Below are 12819 nucleotides of genomic sequence, written 5' to 3' on the forward strand. Positions count from 1 at the left end.
TCCAACAAGCAGCGTCATCCTGCCTCCAACATGCCTCCAACATGCCGCTGATTTTCGGCGGCGACGCCTCTGGATGACGCTGCTTGTCAGCGGTATTTTGGCGGCGACACTTATTGACATTGCCGCTTGTCGGCGGCATTTCGGCGGATGCTCGTCCGCCGCCATGGTCCTCCATGGCTTATCTGGCACCTGCCAGACGAAAAAGGTTGGGGACCACTGATTTAGCATATCTGGAACGTAAATACCTTGCAATGCCTGCTACAAAAGTGCCATGCAAACGGCCTGTTCTCACTTTCTGGTGACATTGTAAATAAGAAGAGGGTAGCATTAGCTCCTGTAAATATAAACAAACTTGTTTGTCTGAGCGACTGGCTGAACAAGAAGTAGGACTGAGTGCACTTGTAAGCTCTAAAGTTTTACATTGTTTCGTGAGTGCAGACATGTAACAAAAAAAATCTACATTTGTAAATTGCACTTTCACAACAGAGATTGCACTACATTACTTGCATGAGGTGAATTTAAAAATGATAAACAAAAAAATATTTTTTATCATTTTTACAGTGCAAATATTTATCAAAAATAATACACTCTTTGATTTCAATCACAACACAGAATACAATATATATGAAAATGTAGATCATCATCCAAAACATTTAATAAATGTCAATTGGTATTCTATTGTTTAGCAGTGACGTTAAAACTGTGATTAATGACGATTACTTTTTTTTAATCCTAATTAATTTTTTGAGTTAATTGTGTGAATTAACTACGATTAATCAACAGACTTACTAGATGGGGGCGGGATAGCTCAGTGGTTTGAGCATTAGCCTACTAAACCCAGAGTTGTGAGCTCACTCCTTGAGGGGGCCATTTAGGGAACTGTTTTTGTTTTTTTGTTTTTGTTTTAAAAAAACAAAGACTGTCTGGGAATTTGTCCTGCTTTGAGCAGCGGGTTGGACTAGATGATCTCCTGAAGTCCCTTCCAACCCTGATATTCTATATGATACAAACATAACCAAAAGATGATCTTTGTTCCACAGAGCTTACAATCTAAGCTGACTAACAAAAGGCAAACAGGAAGATATAACAGACAGGGGGAGCACAAGGAAACAATGATGCAATTAGTGCTTCCACTGTTGCTGCTACAGGGAGAAACCATGGCAAATTTCAGGGTGGTGGTGGGGAGTAAGCATAGGTAAAGGGCGAAGCGTTCAGTGTGGATAGGAAACATTTTTTGAATAATTAATTAGCAGAAGTCATGCCATAGACTAACCAACTATAGCATGGCTTTAACAAAGTTCTTAACATAACTAACTTTTTTTTTAATTAATTAGTGTGAGATACAGATATAGATTAGTGCAAACCATATTGCAGTAGAGTCTGGTCAGAGCTGTTCTTAAAATCCGGTTTCAAATACATGAGTATTAAAGTGAACAGGACCACTAGTTCAGAGCTGATGGCGCAATCTCAAATTAGTCAACAAAACTCTGACAGAGGAAGAGGACCTACTATAAACTGGAATATTTGGGAGAGTGAGGACCTGAAATATTGAATGAACAATTCGATAAAGTGAATTTGTCACTCATCCAGTACTCAGGTCATAAGGCAGCCAGAGTATTAACTAATCCTTAAGTATTAGGCATTGGTAGAATCTTCTCTTGGAAAATGCCAAAGAGAGTTTAAAAATAAATACTAATTCTAAAAGAATTCTGAATTTCCCCAATTTGTAATCAGGCTCGTGCTGGCTGTTCTTTGGATAACATCTCACAGAATCTACAGGGGAATCTCATTAATATTCACTACTAGAAGGACCACTGTCAATCAATATTAAAACCGACACACACACACTCACTCCTGTTACCAACACTATTTTAGATTACTACAACTAAAATAATTTTTAAAATCTAATTTCTTTTTGCATTTCACTTAACTTTGGCAAAAAAAAATAAAACTACTCGGTTTCAGTTTTCAGTCAGTTATGTACAAATCAGTTTCAAACTATGATACTCATGGGCAAAGAAAATATCTGAGTTTTCACCAATGCAAGGAATATTTATATATTTAAAACAAAAAACAAAAACAAAACAAAAAAAACCACACAAACCCTGTCAATTCAGGAAAAAACAATGAAAATGTTTCTGTTTCTATCTGGGTTTACAAAAAACTCTCTTAAGGAGTGAGTCACCTAAAATTAGCTGATAATGCCTTAGCACAGGGACTCTCAAACTGGGGGTCATGAGGTTATTACGTAGGGGGTTGCAAGCTGTCAGCCTCCACCCGCAAAGCCCACTTCACCTCCAGCATTTATAATAGTGTTAAGTATATTTAAAAAGTGTTAGTTTATAAGGGTGTCACACTCAGAGGCTTGCTCTGTGAAAGGGGTCACTACTACAGACATTTGAGAACCACTGCCTTAAAAGCTGACCCCAGAAGTCAAATCAGGAATCCTAACTCTATCTGAATCCTTCTAAGACTTCAGATTTTACTTAATATTATTATATCTGAAGTTCCTGTCACAGGTTTCTGCAAGTAACCTAGAATTAATTATGTAATATTTATAGGAGTTTCATAAAGAAAAGGAGGGTATAGTCTTGTGTTTATGGCACTGAACTGGACTCAGGAAACCCAGATTCAATTCCCAGTTCTTCCACATGCTTCTTGTATAACTGAACAAGTAACTTGATCTCTCTGGTCTCAATTCCTCACCTGCAGCAGCAGCTCTGGCCTAAAAAGAAGGATCTGCAGCTTTCTCAAATTGCACCAGACTGAAAGATGAAGAAAGGGACACTTGTGCTCTGCTATGCCTGCTCTCCCATCCTCTAAGAAAACCTGGGAAAATTTGGGAGAAATTCACTTCAAACTAGGCAGATAAGGACATGACGTTTCTTTGAGTCCCCGCTCCGCCTCCTCAGTCCGAAAGACCCTGACAGCCAAGAAGATGTGTGCAAGGAGAAATCTCTCTAACATCAGGTTGGATGATGGGGGAAAAGGTCTGTTAATGTCCAGCATGGGGAAGCTGGAGAGAACTCTCAACATCAAGAAACAGCAGGGGAAGCAGCACATGGGCTCCCCGCCTCAAAGGGTATGTCTAAACTGTAATTATACACCCAAAGCTGGCCTGTTCCAGCAGAAGCGGGCTCACGGGGCTCAGGCTCGCAGCGCTGTTTAATTGTACTGTAGATGTTCCAATTCCACCTGCAATCCAAGTTCTGGGACTCTCCCACCTCACTGGGTCCTACAGCCTGAGCTCCAGCCCGAGCCCAAATATCTATAGCGCAATTAAACGGCCTGTTAGCCAAAGCCCTGCAAAACCAAGCAGCTGTCCTGGGCTAACGCCAGGTTTTTAACTGTAGTGTAGGCACGCCCCAAGAGATGAGGGAAAACCCTTCCTGGAGATGGAATAGAGCTGAGTGAATGGAGGTTAGAGAGAATGTTACTGCAGGAGAGCACAGCAAAACAGTCATTATTAAACTGGCCATGATAGCAGAGATCCCCCACTTCCCCACTATTTACTCACCCTGACCTTCTCTATTCTAGAAAATGAGGATCTGTAAAAATATGAGTCTATCTGCACTTCAAGCAGTCTATTACAGTATACATACCTGTTCTAAACTATGCCCATAAGGCACAGATGCTAATTAGAAGGAACAGATCCAGGACTGAGATCACAGAAATGAGATTCCTGTAGTAGCTTAGTGGTTTTGATGGATTCACAAAACTGAAGCACATAAGCCAAATAAATGTTCAAATACATCAACAGAAATATGCATGGAAAAAGAGAAAGGCCGCCACAATGAGCTACACATATTGTTGTTCCCAAGGATGCTGGAAAACTGCAGGGGGGGAAATTGATTACAATTATCAGGAATTCTTCCAGTACTTCACATACCGTAACACTGATACATTTATAAAAACGGGAAATGCCAACTGTGAGCTTGAGCTGACAGGCAGGTCAGCAATGAGAAAGAAGATGTGTATGTGCTGTGTCTCTGGAGATGCGAGCCTGATCTGATCTACAGAAGGCAGTGCTACTGCAGTACTTACAAGGAATGCTGTGTGTCTGTGTGGGCCTGTACTGCACCCAAACTGCAACTTCCATCACTGGAACAACAGTGTGATTCTGTAGCACAGATCAGGCTTCCATGGAATCCCTTGCATAGTGATCAATGTTTGTAGCAGCTAAATAAAGAGGAGCTATGTGCTCATCCTCCAGGCAGGAGGCAAGGTGCTACGCCAAGTACAGGTAGTGTAGTGGGAGGATTCTGGTTTGGAGAAAGGGAAGAGTCGGTCCAAGACAGATAATGTTTGGTTTGTTTTTTAGTGCATTGGCTCCAATTAGCATTTTTTCTTAAATGTAAGTGCTAAAATTATTACAAATGGCAATGATCCAAAAATCTTTCAGGGTAACACCTCACTTAGGCAAGCACCCAACTAGAAAGGAAGAGTTCCTACATTTGCTGCTGCTGCTGCTGAGTTAGAGATGGTTTTCTGTAAGCTTGAGTGACCAAAAGTAAGAGTACATCAGTTTACATTGGTGAGATCATCATCATAACAATAAAGGATAGAAACGACTTTAAAAAAAAAAAAGCGGAGTTTCTGAATAAGCCACTATCAATTACAAGAGCACCCAAAAAGTCCTGGGTTCAGTGATTTTATTCCCACACTCTCTACAGGCTGCTGTTATTAGCTTACCCTTAGTTCCAAGTCTGGTCTTTTAAAAATGCATTGTGTGGCAGCTGTGATGCTACCAGACTGTCCTAATTACAATATCCAATAACCACAAGATTTTTAAAAAATCATTTGTAATAGTCAAGGAATGATTCATTCAAAGTCATTTCAAAACACAGACAGTAAGTATGATATAAAGTCCTAGATGCCTAACTAGAAGGCCAATGCTGCAAGTAGTCAGCACCCTTTCTTCAGCTGATATCAGTAAGAAGTGAGGTTGCAGAGCACCTTACAGAATCAAGCCCTAGGAAAGTGAAGTTATAAGGTGGAGGTTAACGGAGCATACATCAGTCTTACTATCCGTTTTAAAGCAGTTTTTGAATGTACTTCCAATGGTTTTAGAGAGAAGTTCAGGGAATGTCATGCCTTCTTTTAATTTACATATTATGAAAACAATTCTTAATGAATGGGATTTCATATCTCCCTGAACAGAATGCTGTACACCCAAGCCACCACTGACAACTGCTTACTGGAGAGTAAATATGTGCTAGTTTCTTTTTCTTCCTGAAAGACTCCAAAATTATTACTTTGTATACTAAATCATATAGTATGAGATTTCACAATATACTGTTTTTGTCCTTCCAAATAGTTATATGATTGAATTAGTTTCCATCTTGACTGTGGTTCTTAAATCTCTGGAGTACTGGGTTCCAGTTCTGGGTCAGGTTACAAATGAAAACGTGTTTGATGTTTTAGGTGATTTTGTTCAGCTCTCACACAAAAAATAAAATAAAATTAACGGCCATTACTGTGTGTGACAGTCTCTGCTCAACAGCAGCTCGGGACTGGAATACCACTGTTCTGGCCAGTTAGGAGTAGTTCATTGGCAGAGCTGTTTAGGGAAGCCAACGCCATTTAATCGCTCAAAGAATAGGCAACTAAATTCACACACATACATACGTTCACACACAAAGACAACTTTCACAGCATATATAAAATCATCATCAAGGATAGGCCATACTTAAAATGAAGTAACATCAGCATCTCTTATTGTTGAAACTAAAAGCCATTGTATTATTTGTTGCAGTTGCAACAGAATACAAGCAAAATGTTGTTCTTTAGCTTCATACTTTCTAAAATCTGTTTCAAATAAAATATAGACACTAACCAGGAGATGTTTTTTTTCTAACACTGTAATAACTGTGTCTAGCAATGATAATTTTTGGTTGCTGCTTTAAGATATTTGCTGAACGCTGATGAAAAGAATAGCTATGAAAATCTGCTATACAGCAGTGATTAAAGGAAACACATTTGAAACACAAAGTGGGGGTCTTACAACCAGGTTCTGCTAGGCAAAGAAAACATTCCCTTCCCTCTTTTAGTATTAGCAATACCATTTACACTGAGAAATGTTTTTACTTGTACTCATGCTCTAAAGTCGAAGTGCAGGCATCCAATTTCCAGTAGCCTGAGGCCCTGTATACTCAAACCACACCCCAAGGCAAGGTACCAAATGACAAGCATATTGTAACTGTTGCCACATACTTTAGCTAGGACTGCTAGGTTAAAGTATGCAATCCTTCTCGGCTAAGGTACAGATTTAAATGCTTGGGTTGCAATTGTTGCTATACCTCAAAATAAAGCAACCAGGGAAACACCCTTCAAAAAGGAGAGACCCGCCCCCAGGGCCATATTGGGAAGTGTACTAGATCAGTGGTTCTCAACCAGGGGTCTGGGAGGCCCCGAGAGCAGGTTTAAGGGTGCCACCAAGCAGGACCAGCATTAGACTCATTAGGGCCCAGGGTAGAAAGCTGAAGCCCCACTGTATGGGGCTGAAGCCCATGGCCCTGAGCTCCACCCTGCCACCTGGGGCTGAAGCTGAAGCCTGAGCAACTTAGCTTTGCGGGGGCCCCTGTGGCATGGGGCCCAGGCAACTATTTGACTTGCTACCCCCTAATGCCAGCTCTGGCTTTTATATGCAGAAAACCAGTTATTGTGGCACAAGTGGGCCATGGAGTTTTTATAGCGTGATGTGTGTGGCGGGAGGGCTCAGAAAGAAAAAGGTTGAGAACCCTTATACTAGATGGCCTAAGACTCCTGTTTATGTGTATTCCACCCACTCCTGATGCCACCCCCATTGTCTGGCTTTCCTGTACCCAGCCAGGTGTCTGTCTGATAAGAAACAGGAAGTGCCACTGAGCCCCACCAAAATCTCAGAATTCACAATACGTTACAAATGGTCACTGAGTCACCAGCTTGATCTGTTCAACAGACACACACCCTGGCTCCCTGATCCAAGCCAGGGGCGGGCAGGTCAGAGTCAAGCAATTCCTTCCAAAAGCTGAACAAATGAAAGAGGCTGCAGAAAGACAGAAATTCTTTGCAGATCTGCAAGAAAGGGGACAGAGCTAGATTCACACACAATGAAGCTTCTTACTAGCAACAATGTTGCATTCAATAAGCTGCCCTCCCAGGTTGGAAGGATGGAAAAAAAAAACCGTCACAATTAAAGGGCAACAGCGATTTGCCCAATTACCATCTATGGCAATGCTCCGTATGGATCTCTGCGAGGGACGTGTGACTCACTGCCTAGTAACATGCCTTGTCACCATAAGTAATTCCCTGTCCTCCGACTCGCCCTCCCTCGCTCCCGCCCCAAAGCCACAGACCTTGCGGATAACGGGGACCAACTTACTGAGGTGTAGTTTGTTTTCTGGCTCTGGTTTCGTACCTCCTGTTCCTGAAACTGTAACCCTGCCAGGTGTTTCTCCAGAGCCTCCCAGTCCATAGTCGGGAGCTGGGGCTCCTGCTCTTGCAGCCAAATGCCCCCCGTGGAGCTGTCCAAGGGGTGCCCGGGGGCGACCCCCCCTCCGCCGCGGAGCCTCCCCACAGCCGGCTGGGCTTTGCGCCCTCCTGCCCCGCGGTGTCCCGTCCTGCGGCTGGGGGGCACCACGTTGCCGTTCTGCCGGAGGTCCTGGGCCGGGGGGTTGCCGTTGGGGGCGGGGGGCGGCATGGTGTTGGAGGCGCTGGTGCTTCTCACATCCTCCAGCTCCTCCGCCAAACTCCTTCGCCTGGCAGCCTTGGCATCGCAGCCGGCGGTGCAGAGCCCGTCCTCCTCCCACGCGGCAGTGCCCGTCCTGCCGTACCCCAGGTAATCCTCCCCCTCCTCCTCCGAGTCCTCCAGGGCCGCCAAGTCCAGGCTGCTGGGGGAGGGGGAGGATTTGCACTCCGAGCAAGGGGTGACTTTGCTGGAGCTGGACTCGGAGCTGGAGCGGCTGCTGCACGCGTCGCTTCCTAAATCCATCCCATCCTCGCGGTAATCCTGAGGGGGAGAGAAGGAAACACGCAGCGGATTAGAGAGCAGGAACCAGCCGCCTCCTGTCTGGCCGCCGCCCGCGGGAAGCGCATCGCCTCCGGGCACAGAAAGCCCGGCCACGGATGTGCCTCCCCAGCTAGCGCCGCGTCCAGATTTGCAAAGGGGGGGGGCTGCTCTAGGGGCTCTCACCCCCACCCCACCCCCAGGCCAGGGGCTTCCCCGACTCTCCCAAAGTTTCCTGCCACCGCCCCCGCGCTCCGGCCGGAGGAAGCATCTGCGCCCGTTCTCCGCCCGCTTTGGGGGAGCGGGTCTCGTGCCCCCCCCCCCGGGATCCTGGCGCTCACCCCCGGGAGGGGAGGGGCAGACGCCTTCGTCAGGGCTCCATGGTGTGGTCAGGAGGCGGCTGGCCCCATAGCTCAGCCACTGGCTCCTCTGGCGGCGGCGGCGGCAACGTCCCGGCTGCCGCGTCCAGCCGCTGAGCCGGGGACCCGCCGGCAGCGCAGCGAAACGGGGGGTGCGGGAGGGAGCTCGGCCGGCAGCCGTGGCATGAAGTCCCGTCCCCACGCTGCCGGCGTAAGAAGCAACGGGGAGGCTGGTGCTCACACCGCCCCCTGCGGTACAGCCGGGCACGGCGCAGCGCTGCAGCTCAGGCGGGGTCTGGAACGGCTGTTTCTCCTCTCACTGCTCCTTCCCAGGCAAACCCCCGAGAGCTGCACCCTCTAACCATGTGCACACAGGAACCTGGCCCGGCAACAATAAGCTGCACTCGGGTAAGGCACGGTCACAAATTCCCCCCTTTTTTTTGTGGGAAGAGAAACACATTGTGATCCTATGAACTTTGGAGCAGCTTCTGATAAACGTGTTGTGAGCTGGCAGGAATCCAACCACCCCTTGAGCTCTCATTCATTTGCTTTCTTTTTCGGGCCCTCCAGCATGCACAGTTTGAACCGCCTGCAGCCATGAATTAAGTCTATTATTACAAAAGCCACACAAAAAGAGTTTATAGCAAATGAGGACTAAGGCCACATAATATCAGTATCTACATGTACCAACCAGTGCAAGTAGCCCAGCACACTTTGCAATCATACCTCTGTCTCAGATGTATAAGGTTTCTTTGAATAATTTTAAAGAACGTTTTGGAGCAATTAATGCCTGACTTATATAGCAGCCTGCAATAATGTAACACACAAGCTGTACCTTAGTGCACCCAGCTAAGCAATGTCATATTATTATTCTCTTCAACTCTCTTGGCTTTTTAACTAAGATTGAGTAAAGAAAGCCTGGTTCAGAATCAGACTGGGGTTCTAGGCCCAGCTCAGCCAGAGGTTCACTACCCAGTCTACTTCCCCAGCTGTGACTCTCAGTTTCACTGCTTACCCTCCTCCATTACTTTGAGTTCTATGAGAGAAGAGTGCTCAAGAACACAATAAATTTAGTACAAATATAGTAACAGTTTAGTGGTTGAAACCTTCTCCCAGAGGACTATATTCTGCTCAGGGGGACAGTAAGGTTCCTATTCACTGTACAAGGCATATCCATACTGTAAAATGTCCCTCCTACTGTAAAAATAAAGGCTAAAAATGTCATAAGTGTTTAAGTCACTTAGTAGCCTAAATCCTATATACAAAATCACCTAAAAACACTCAGGTGCCAGTCCCATTGAAATTCAAAATAAAATAGACTATATTGTGAAGATTCTTTATTATGATTCATACAAATCGACTAAAACACAAACCCACCTCCTCTCATGGATTCTAGGCACCTTGCCAATGTTTTGTGGAAAAGACAATATCACAAGAATAAATCCAGCAAATAACTCAGCCTCCATACTACTAATACTCCTGAAACAAAGTATTTATTTCTAACTCTCCCCAAAAAGATATCCAACGCAGGCAACTCAACTGAATCAAAAGCCTGAATTAATAGATGGGCTTAGCAGTATGCCCCAGTATGCCCAGACTCAAACAACTTACAAATCAAGGGAGCTACAGCTAGGATACTTCTGCTGATCAGAGCTGCACCTGAATCACAAGAGCTGTAGCACCTCAGGTAGTCGTTACAAACACCTTAAACTCATAGGTCAAATCCAACACCTTAAACTCCACCAGAAACCAGTAGCTGACAGGTACAGAATCTGGTATATGTTTGTGACAGTTGTGGAACTGCTATGTTCTAATCTAAGAATAGTGAGTATAATACACCTCTACCTCGATATAACGCCATCCTTGGGAGCCAAAAAATCTTACTGCGTTATAGGTGAAACTGTGTTTTATTGAACTTGCTTTGATCCACCGGAGTGCGCAGCTCTGCCCCCCCGGAGCGCTGCTTTACTGCGTTATATCCAAATTCGTGTTATATCGGGTGGCGTTATATCGAGGTAGCGGTGTAGTTTTATGAACCATTGTATGTAAGCTGGTCAGTGAGGGGAAGTTACTGTAACTGTAGCAGGTTATTAGAATTTCCTGTGTGACTGTACTGACGTAACTTATATTGAGGACAGCGGAATGTTTATTATATATCTGTAATGGGGTCAGCACATGAAAACAACACAATGGGTTCCCAGATAAGAACATCCAGGAACACACTTGAAAGACCACAGGGCAAGCTGTTAGGAGACAGCATCCAACAAGTTGCAAGCCTTTTTTGCCAAAACTGAGATCCTAGAGATCATAAGCACACCAAACAGTTAAAAAGTGCTTCTCAGGAGAAGGCAGTGGGGAGGAAGCTTTTGACAAAAGCAGTCCAGGGAGAGGCTTTGAGGAGAAAGTCTGAGGGAGTTGAGCCTTCCCAGATCCAGCAAATGGTAAAACTTAGGGGAAAGCACACGTGTGTATAGTCTGGTTTATTATTTTGAACATGCGTTTTCTCTGAAGTATTTTTGTTCTAATAAATTTAATAAAGCCTTTGTTTTAAGAAGAACGTTTGGTCACTGGTCATTGCTCCCAGAGAGAACAGAATTGCTCCTGCTGAAGTAATCACAGTTGATCACAGAGGCCTGCAGCCAGGGGCCTGATCAGAGCTGGAGAATCATGTGATTCCACTCAGAGCCAGGTGACAGCTTGAGGGGTGTAACCTGAGAAGGGGTGCACTTTATGACACCAGGTGGGATCAGAGGTATAGAGAGCCCACTAACCATGGCAGTGTTCATGAAGAGATGCCTCATTCAATAAATGGGCTGCTGTATTCTTCACTACCTTTAGCCCAGCGGTCAGCAGCCTTTGGTTTGTTTACCTGCTGTGTCCGCAGGTTTGGCCGATCGCGGCTCCCACTGGCTGCGGTTTGCTGTCCCAGGCCAATGGGGGTGGTGGGAAGCGGCACGGGCTGAGGGATGTGCTTGCCACCACTTCCCGCCACCTCCATTGGCCTGAGACGGCTAACCACGGCCAGTGGGAGCCGCAATCGGCCGAATCTGCGGACGCGGCACGTAAACAAACTGTCCCGGCCCGCCAGGGTGCTTACCCTGTATAGCCGCGTGCCAAAGGTTGCTGACCCCTGCTATAGCCTATAAGTGATCTTGTATGCAACATAGATATTGGTCCTGGTAGCAAAGTCTGCGTCAAAAAGAAATGACTACAACCTCTGACAAGATGCAAAATGAAAACACCTGCATTACTCAGTGCTGCTATATGATCATCTAACAGCAGCAGAGGATCCAACATTAAGTTGTGAATACTGGTGACAAATGGCAGACAATGGGGCTGATATCTTCTCTATCCATACCATCATCACTCTAATCTAATCCAGTTTTAATCAACTGCTCCAGTCTCAACCAAACACTGGGGAAGATGCTGAACTGCACCAGCTGGGTGAGATAATAGAAAGAAGTTAGGTGTTGTCAGCATACTGAAGGCATTTCAGCTCATGTCTCCTCATTAACCATCCTAATGGCCCCATACATACATTGAATAAAAGATAAAATATACTCTGCAGAAACCCTACATGAGTCTGCTTTTGGAGCAGAATAGCAATATCCAACCCCAGATGGATCTTTCCAAAAGAAAAGATGCTCCATCTACTTATAATTTGATCTATCCATGAGTCAGTAATACAGCATAATTAACAGTGTCAAAGGCAGATGACAGATTTATAATTTCAGATTGGATACCTGATATTTCATCCATTGCCACAATGCCATCTCTGTACAAGATTGAACAGAGACAGCTAGATACTGTGAAAGTTTTGTCAAAATCTTCTAGGTAAAGCTGATAAATGGAAAGACAAACCCAAACGATAACCTCAAAAAAAGCAACAACCACTTCTCTCTCTATTTAATCTTAAATTTTGGCTCTTAATTATGTGTATTCAAATATGGATTGTTAACTACTTAATGGCTGAATGGTATATCCCCCCCCCCCCCCCCGCGCCCTCATACACACACACACACACACACACTCACCCCTATATTAAAAGAACATTATTAAGGTTGTAAAGTCAAACACTCAAAATTAAGAAATGCCAGAATTAAGGTTGTCAATTGGAACCTTATTCTGCCCCCTTGTGCATATGCATAATGATACCATCTCTGATCACAGCATCACACAGTATTTTTGGAACCCTGCCTCATTCAGTAATATCCTCTGTGTGGACCACCACAAGAGGAGGATGAGACACACATTTTGCCAGCGAGTTTCACAGATATTTGCTGATAGCAGAGAAATGGCAAGACTCAGGAATTCCATTTCAGGATCTGGAAAGGAGTGTGCTCCAGTGGGCAGACCCTCTGACTATTCCTTCCAAACTTAAACCCTTCTGCCCCATCCCCTACAATCTGTCCCTGTTCCTCTCTTGACTCTTCCCCACCCTTGTCTCTTTATCCCAGTCTCATTCTTTTTGCC

The 12819-nt window shown here is 44.9% G+C and overlaps 1 protein-coding gene across 2 annotated transcripts in view; it reads right to left on the reverse strand.

Moving 5' to 3' along the window:
* The window catches only part of LOC120372166 (schwannomin-interacting protein 1), a 116301-nt gene extending 107589 nt beyond the window's left edge, over positions 1-8712 (reverse strand). Inside the window, exons 1-2 of one of the 2 annotated variants that reach the window (XM_039489001.1) lie at positions 8329-8712; positions 7400-7990 (exon numbers count right to left, since the gene is read on the reverse strand). In XM_039489001.1, the coding sequence (XP_039344935.1) occupies positions 7400-7972 (573 nt within the window). In that variant the 5' untranslated portion in view covers positions 7973-7990; positions 8329-8712. Of the gene's footprint in view, positions 1-7363; positions 7991-8328 lie in introns of both variants that reach the window. The other variant, XM_039488999.1, reaches the window with a different exon arrangement.
* Positions 8713-12819: the final 4107 nt, after the last annotated feature.

This window comes from Mauremys reevesii, linkage group 9, assembly GCF_016161935.1.
Source record: "Mauremys reevesii isolate NIE-2019 linkage group 9, ASM1616193v1, whole genome shotgun sequence".
NCBI lineage: Eukaryota > Metazoa > Chordata > Testudines > Geoemydidae > Mauremys > Mauremys reevesii.